Source organism: Arachis duranensis, chromosome 10 (assembly GCF_000817695.3).
Source record: "Arachis duranensis cultivar V14167 chromosome 10, aradu.V14167.gnm2.J7QH, whole genome shotgun sequence".
Lineage (NCBI taxonomy): Eukaryota > Viridiplantae > Streptophyta > Magnoliopsida > Fabales > Fabaceae > Arachis > Arachis duranensis.
Genome location: NC_029781.3, coordinates 17,230,436 through 17,239,261, shown reverse-complemented (window position 1 = coordinate 17,239,261; position 8,826 = coordinate 17,230,436). Strand labels below are relative to the sequence as shown.

At 33.8% G+C, this 8,826-nt stretch overlaps 1 protein-coding gene across 2 annotated transcripts; it reads right to left on the bottom strand.

Annotated features, from left to right (window-relative positions):
- Positions 1 to 5,707: 5,707 nt before the first annotated feature.
- Positions 5,708 to 8,589, bottom strand: LOC107469330 (uncharacterized). 2 transcript variants are annotated; one of them, XM_016088711.3, is made up of 2 exons: positions 8,266 to 8,589; positions 5,708 to 7,779 (listed from the first exon to the last, which is right to left on the bottom strand). In XM_016088711.3, the coding sequence occupies exon 2, from the start codon at positions 7,708 to 7,710 to the stop codon at positions 6,037 to 6,039; it is 1,674 nt and encodes a 557-aa protein (XP_015944197.1). In that variant the 5' UTR covers positions 7,711 to 7,779; positions 8,266 to 8,589; the 3' UTR covers positions 5,708 to 6,036. The 2 variants fall into 2 exon arrangements, with proteins under 2 accessions (XP_015944197.1, XP_015944198.1); XM_016088712.3 differs by having other exon boundaries at positions 5,708 to 7,700.
- Between the last annotated feature and the right edge of the window lie 237 nt (positions 8,590 to 8,826).

Below are 8,826 nucleotides of genomic sequence, written 5' to 3'. Positions count from 1 at the left end.
TGCCATGAAATATTTACTCAAAATTACATAGAAAATCTGACAAACTTGAGATTTAGAAGCTTTCAAGTTACATGTAAAATAAATTGAACTTTGCTCATAATATTATACTTTCTAAAAATCTAAGGATTAAAATGGTGTTTTTCTATTGTGAGACCTATTTAGAAGAGTAAGAACATGACATTTTTTTAAAATGAAACAATGGGATTAGAGAGTGCCTAGAAACTGATTAAGGTTCATGTAAATCAATGGCGTTAGGGATGTCAACGGGGCCCTGCTCCCCATCCCCGTCCCTGTTCTTCGCTGCGGGGGAATATTATTCTCCTTCTCCATTTTCCACAGGTTCTATTCTCCGCGGGGACCTGTTTCCTATCTCTTTTGATAGTTCTGATTAATTATTAATTTCCATAGGAATAGAGTTGAAAGTATCCATTCCATTTTCCACAGGTTCCATTCTCCGCGGGGACCTGTTTCCTATCTCTTTTGATAGTTTTGATTAATTATTAATTTCCATAGAAATAGAGTTGAAAGTATCCATTCTATACAAAACCAGTAAGAGATTTTATACAAAAAGTCTATATATATGGCATGTGAAATAACTAAAAAACATATATGAGAAATAAACTATTAAGGAGAATTAAGTAAATTCATGAAATTCGGGAATTAGCAGGGACGGGTGGAAATTACCGCTCCGGGTCTCCGCGCCTGCCTCAGGAGAATTTTGCCAAATTCTTCACAGTCGAATTTCTATTTGGGGCAGTCCCTACATGAATCTCCGCATCTCAAAGAGTTTTACCATCCCTAAGTGGCGTATATTGGAGAGGATGAAGAGAGGTGGGCATGTAAGACCAACTCAAATAGAATGAGAGTAAATGGATATAATAGTTATGTGTAATATATAATTCCATAATAAAAAAGCACGGGTGAATACTTAACAGAAGTAAAAGGTGGAGGGTGGTGTTGTTATATGGGTGAGGTGGTATTAGAAAAATCAAACGGTGAGGCTGTGCTTGACGGTCTGGAAAAGACGTTGCAATTTTTTATTGAATATTGTTGAGTGGTTTAAAGGTAATAAAGAAACATCTTTGCGAGTTAAGGTTTCTAACGAACAACACATATAGTATGATTAAAATACTCCGAATCATATGCTTGATGTATGGGAGCGCCAATCATAGTTTTTTATTACGGATTACGGCTCATGGCAGTGAGCCAAAATCCACCAAAAAATTGTGACAGATGGCATTACGAAAAATGGCAGATTATCTAAGGCCGTGTTTGGTTTCAAAGACACAGACACAGAGACATGGACACGTTAGAACATGTCCTATGTTTGTTTGTTGAGACACAAATCTTTGATGGACACGTTAGTACACAAGCATACACAAAATACATGTATTTAGTGTACTCCCAAAATATTGAGACACAGAGACACAAACAATGACACACTTATTTACTCTTTTACCCCTTATTAATTTCTTAACCTTAACTCTTTTTTCTCTCTCTCCTTCTCCATCCACCGTGAATGTTCTTCTTCCTCCCTCCTCCCTCCTTTTGCCGTTGCATCCCGTGGTCCAGATTCGCCGTCAGTACTACATCTCCTCGTCCAGATCCACCGCCGCCGCAGCCGCTGCCGCCGCTGCATCTCTCCCTTCGTCCAGATCCGCATGCTGTCGCCGCTGCATCACCCACTTCGTCCAGATCCAAGCGCTGCTGCTGTGTCTCCTCCTTCGTCCAGATCTGCCGTCACCGCTATGTCTCCTTCTTCGTCCAGATTTGTCGCTGTCGGCTCTCCTCCCTCTTCATGATATCCACGGCCGCCTCTCCCTCTTCTTCTTTGAGTTTGCCATTGGCACCTCTTCCTCTACCTTGGTTCTTCTCTTTTTCAGAGTTTGCTCTTGAGTTACCTTTTCCTCCACAGAAAAATAAAAATTTTTGTTGATTTTTTTAAAATTTTTGCTGATTGATTTGTGGTGAATCGTGCGTGATGATGAATCTGTAATGGTAGAGATGGTGGATGATAATGGTAGCAATGGTGGCTGATTTTTTTATAAGGATAATATAGACTTTTTCTAATTTTATTGTGTCTTGTTCAATGTTTACCAAACACAGTATATAGACACTAATAATTTATGTCCATGTCTTTAATGTCTATGTCTCTGTGTCTCTGTCTCAAGGAATACATAAACCAAACGCTGCCTAAAAAATGCATATGTATGTACAAAAAATATGTACAAAAATTGTAAATATAATAAACTATAAAATCTAATTTATATAATCATTTTTCTAGTCATAAGACAACTAATTAATGCAGCAAAATGAGCAAATATAGTAGCAAATTTAACAAATAAACATAAGACATAGAACATAAAAACTAAAAACTTAATCGAAAGATCAAAGCCATTGTCTCATTAGAATCAGGGGCAGGTACATTGGAATAAGGGGCTTGTTTGGAAGTATACATAATGAGCTAAACGAAAAAAAAATAGAAAAAAATTTGGAAGAAGAGAGGGAGATAATGAACTGAACGAAGAAAAACTAATATGCAAGAAACTACGAATCAGAGAAAGAGGAACGGTGGTTCACAGCGGCAGCAAGGAACGACTGTAATGATGAGGGCGGCGACAATCAGTGGCGACCGGCGACGGACGGCATTGACAATCGACAGTGACTAGATGCACAGAGAACAGAGAGGGAGAAGAGTTTTCACGTGAAGAAGAGGCGCAGAGAACAGAGAGGGAATTTTTGAATAAGGCGAATTCTATGGTATAGATGCCAAAAGACATCTATACATGTAGAAATAACGTGTTTTGGTTTGATGAGTGACACTTGGTGTTTGTTATTTGTGCTGTCTTTCATACTGTACAGTAAAAATACTGTAATTTTCAGAATTTATCTATTAAATGTAATATTAATTATGTTATTAAAATTTTAATGATATTTAGCTTTTGGTATACATTGTTGGGCCAAATAAAATCATTCAGTTGGGTCTTTTAAGTTGCCCTTTGATTTCTTTTTTAAACTTTGGAATGTTTTATTCGGTCAATGCTAAAATTCTTAATCCTATTGCTATACAAATATATATTTATTAATTTGGTGAGTAATTAAGATATACGATTTATATACTTAGAACTTTTAAGTTTTACAAAGGTTTAATTACTTTGTTGGTCTTTATAATTTTGCGAAATTTTTAATTGAGTTTTTGTATTTTTTTTTCTTTCAATTGAGTCATTGTATCAAAAATTTTTTTAATTGGGTTCCTACACTTTTTTTCTTTTATTTGGATCCCTACGCTAATTTTTTTTTAGTTGGATCCCTATAAAATTAAGCTAATTACTGCCAAGAGGGACCTAATTGAAAAAAAAATTAGTGTAGGAACCAATTAAAAGAAAAAAAAGTATAAAGACCTAATTAAAAATTTAGTAAAACTATAAAGACCAACAGAACAATTAAACCTTTTACAATATATATAGTTTGTAAATATCCTTTTATTTTACTTTTACACAGGAAAAATTAATTTTATTTAAGGTTAAAATATATTTAGTAATTTAATCAATATTTATATTATTATTGTACAATTTTATTAGTATTCAATTCTAAAGAATTAAGAGTATATTACTTTAGAATAAGGCTCAAATTTAAAATGCAATAAAATATTTAATCGTTAAACATATATTCTGAAATAGGTCTATCGATAAAAAACAGAACTCAAAATAAACAAAAGACAAGAATAAAAATTGAATAAAAAATATATTAAAATTAAAATAGAAAATAAAGGATAGATTGAAATTGAATACAGAGAGAATCACTTGACTTTTAATTCAATTTCTTAATGCAACAAGAAAGAGACTTACTCAACCTAAGTTGTCCATATTATACTTTGAGAATTGAATTGAAGGGACATGCTCAACCTTCTATCCAATTCTCCGATACAACAATAGAGACTTATTCAACCTCACTTGTCTACACCATGGTTTTATCATGAAATTAAAAGAGACTTTTCACACCTCTAATCACTCAATATGACGATTACAATAGTTTAAAAGGTATTTATAACATTTTTTTAGGTTAAAATAAAAAAAAAACATAAACCTATAAATATAAAGCCCAATCTAGTAACTAATTAAACAAAATCAAAATACATCAAATTAAATTGAATATTCTAAAAATATAAACTAATAACTTTTAAATAATATTTGAACTCTTTACATCACGAATATTTGAAACACGTATCACCTAGTTAATATCTTATTTTAATATAATTTTTTGTAAATATAATTAAAAAAATTTATCTTTAAAATTTAGCAACTTTATGACCATTTTATATTTCTTGAAAGGAGTCATGACATTATAAAATCTAATTTTATAATAAAAAAATAATTGTTAGATGAGTAAATTTGATAAAGGAACCAAATAATATGTTCCATGATTTTATTTTGCACTTTATACTGTTACTACACATAGTTAGAAAATAGAAAAACAGAGAAAGCTATGCTTGGGCAGATTTATAGCCCAACTGAATGCATTGTTCAATTTTTTATTCGGCCTATTATGTGACAAAAAAATGGATGTCATTAAAATTTAACAATACAATTAACATTATATTTAAGGTAGACAAAAGCTGAAAGTTACAGTATTCTTACTGCACATCTGAAAAAGAATACCAATAGCAGACATCAAATCTCACTAGCTCCAAAAAAAAGACACCAAATGTCACTTAAAAAACAAAACACGTTTTGGCATCTACACCATAGACTTCACCTTTGAATAATTAGGGTTAGTGATATCACTTAGGGTTGTCTAATTTACCCAATTACCCTTAGATTTTTTTTTTAAAAAATCTGTAGAAACCCGATATTTCCGCCATATGTATGGCGTTTCAGCCATGGCGCCACCGCAATTGCGGCTGTCTTTTCACCCGCCGTGAAAACCACATTGCGGCGACCTCCTTATGTCGGCGAGGCCAAAATCCGCCACGCCATAAATGCCATGGCGCCGCCATTGCCATTTTTTTTAAACATTGGCGCCAATGAGTTCAAAGAGAGGGAAAATTGAAAACAAATGGCAATGGCTAATAACAGCCTCTGGGTCCGTTGGGAACAAGAAGAATATGGCATGGGAGAGAGAGAGAGAGTTAAGGCATGGAAAAGGGATATAAAGAGGAATGCTAGAGAGCCATCAAAATTTATTATTTTTGCCCATCACTTAGTTATTAATGTTTAAAAGTGTGGATTAAAATATATTGTTGGATCACTAGATTAAAGAAATTAGATTGATGGTTAAAAGTAATAGTAAAAAACAATAAATTCTGGTGGTCATCTAGCATTTATCGAGATATAAAAGCTTGGTGATCATAGGAGAGACATGTGTAGCTGGGTTGGAATGTAAAGTAGTGAAAATGTTTTGTTCTGCATGTTTATTTCATGTCGAGGATATGTGGTTAATTTTCTGTGGGGGGTTACTTATTGTTCCTTGATGGCAATGGCAAGGGAAAATGTTTAACCAACCATAGGATATTATTTTGTCTATTCTCCCTTTTATATGGATCGAGTGTGTATTGAACAATCTAAAAAAATCTAAAAATCTATGAATTAAAAGTGTGGCTCAATGGAGAAGCTAGGGTTACTTGAGGAGCTGAAGTGAAACAGAATTATACATTGTATATTAGTTCACCAAAGAAATTATAACAATTAATAATATGAAAATTCAAACATGACAATCAATCCTTATTATGTATTTCATTTGATATAATTTTCTTGAAGAGAAGAAACAAAAAAAAAAGGGTAAAAAAAAGGACTCCATAGTCACTCAGAAATGTCTACTCAAAATTAAATGGAAAATGTGACAGATTTAACTAAAAATTTACATCCTAAGGGAAATGGATGACATATGTAACTTGAGAGCAAAACCATGGTTTCCGGTGGGATTAACAGTTTAGCCCCAAACATTTGCAGAAAATTAGAACTCCACAAATGATGTCAACTACAAGTAGCAAGCAAAGAATAATCATTCCCCCACCCCTTTTTTTACCATTCTTAGGGACTAAGGAGCTTCCCTTTCAATTATTGATTGAGTTGGTGGATTCATTATTACATTTTCTACAAGGGATAGAGACCTACTCGAACTGTGATATTCATTTGAGGCGTTATTTGAACTAAGAGGTCTAGATGTTTCTATCATAAGATGAGAAGAGTTGTTACCCTTAGGAGAACTCGTGCCGGATTTGGTTGATGCTACATCTTCACAAACCAAGGGCAAAATTGCCGATGGTTGGTCGGTATCAACTTCTTTCCTGCAGAATTCATCGTCTACAACAAGATCATAGCTATTTGCAGTTCGCAATTCTTGAGCTAGGGTGCACCACCAACAACAAAACCAAAGAGTGCAATCGGAAACTGAAGGTTTACCAAAACAGAATTTATAGGCAGGCAAATTGAACCTCTTTCTCATTCGGATCCTCCAAAATCCACCATACAGTAAACCCAAAAAACAAAGGATGATTCCAATGGCCACAAGACCTTGTCTAACTTTGTCATCATCAATATTAACAGCAGCCAATGTGAAAATCCAGAAAGGTGCAATGCAAAACAGAATAAAAGTGGCAATATGAACATACATGTTTCCGAATCCAAGTCTCTCCATATTCCACCCAAAGACACAGAAAGTGCAAAAAAGTGAGAGATATGCTAGAGAAATATCGTCCCAAATGTCAAAAATTCCTCCACTCCACTTTGGTCTATCTTCAATAATCTTTTCTTGATCCTTGGATGCAAATGAATATATTTTCTCGTGTGCTTTCTCTCTCAATTGCTCTTGCCTTTGAGAAAATGTAGTTTGAATCTGTGCTTCTTCATCAATCTCGCAATCATAGTCCTTCCCAAGTGGGCTAAGAATGATGTACAAACCTGCAATTGCTGGCGTAGCAATTGAAAAAGATACACATATTCCAACTCCTATGACAGGCCTCTCAGACCTTTTATACCCCAAGTTTAGACCACAGAGTGCATATTGAGAAAAACAATTCACATGAAGGAGAATGACCACTACCATAATGTGCACCCACTCATTCGGCTTATAAGTCCCATTTTTGCAGTATATCTTTCGCAACCTAGAGATGTCGTTCGGCCTCCATCTACACAAAAGAAAAAGGTGGTAGAACCGCTTCGGATGTTGGTACAAACACATAAGCGTAAAAAGTGCATTGAGTATTTGATTGTTTACTTCAAACCATGCATTTCTCTGAGATTTTCTTGTCAACACATTATTCAACATGCCTGTCATCACAAGGAACAGAATTGCACCCGAGACAGCAACACAGGCTATCCAAAAGAAAAGGGCCATATTCATTGGATTTCTAATCCATTCCATGCACACCTTCTTGACCGAACCCCAACCGAGTTTCTGACCAAACATGTTACTGAATCGTGATCTCGTGCCATGAGAACTAGGAGCAGGTACAGATTGTGAAATCTGATCTCTATCGGAAGTGAGCCGTTTTAATTTGGCAGATGCAGAACCAAATTTTAGGGACTTGATCCAGCATGAAAGGGAACTAGAGACAGTGCCTTCGAACTTTCCCTGAGGATTTTCACTGTTCGGAATTGTCTGTTGTGAAGTTGCAAGATCAACTGAAGCAAACTCCATTTTACTCCCACTAGATTCCGCAATTTCATCATTCCCGGTGTTCCCAATCCCGTTATTATCAACTAAAATCATGGCGATAGAAAACTATGAGCTTTCGCACCCAAACACCATCATCAATATGTTAAAGGTACAAAACAGTTACTGCAGAGACATAAATAACAATCTGTTTTCAGATTTCCAATCAATAACAAATTCCCTATGATCAACTCAAAAGCAACAAGCAAAGTGGTATTTTATTATCCAAGGCTCAAGCAAATTAAAAATGAAGGCCCTGAATGCATTCCTCATGCAACAATTATAAACTGATTCCTTTATAAACTTATTACCTATCAAAATTAATGACTTATAACTTATAAACTAGGAACTAAAAGCTACTGAAAAGTGAAAAAAACCCAAATTCCAATAGTTACCAACCAATTCATCTCACAGAACAATTTAAAAGAAAAAAAAATCTCAAACGCCCCATCTCAAGAATAAAATTGCATGAGAGGCATCATCATATAAACCTGGAAACTAAATTATGCCAAATAACAGAATAATATGATAAAAATTAAAATTAAGAAAATAATAACAAAACAAAAAAATGGAGATGAAGGAGTTCATGGACAGTGAGTTAGACAGACATACCTAATCGCCGACGCGGCAATGCAAAATGAAGAATGCGTTGGATGCAAGAGATTCTGCCATGGATGGCTACATAAGTTAGGAAAAAGTTCCCGAAAGGAAGAACGGAATCAAAATTCTAAGTAATGAAAGGTAGGAAAGAAGAGAATAATCAAATTTGACGTGACAACAGAAAAAACAAAAGAAAATTGAAGAAAGGAGATTGGTTTTGGGATTTTGGTTGTTCAACATTGTCAAAAAGTGAGTGCTGGTGGTCACCGGTTGCCACCTTCCTCAAAAGAGAGAAAAGAAAAAGAAAAAGAGAAGAATGAGATGATGATGATGATGTTGTTGCGACTTGTGTGAGGACTTCATTTATTTTATTGAAAAATTTTACTATAACAATCTTATACAGTCAATAAATATTATTATTTTTTATTATTATTTAATTAGTTATAATTTATATTTATAAAATTTTATATATAAAAAATATATAATTTATATTTATATTTATTAAAATTTATATACATAAATTATTATAATTTTTATTTATTTTTTAAAATTTATATACATAAATTAATAAAT

Bases quoted from the DNA above. Each gene is read 5' to 3' on its own strand.
- LOC107469330 (XM_016088711.3), bottom strand. From the start codon at position 7,710: ATGATTTTAGTTGATAATAACGGGATTGGGAACACCGGGAATGATGAA.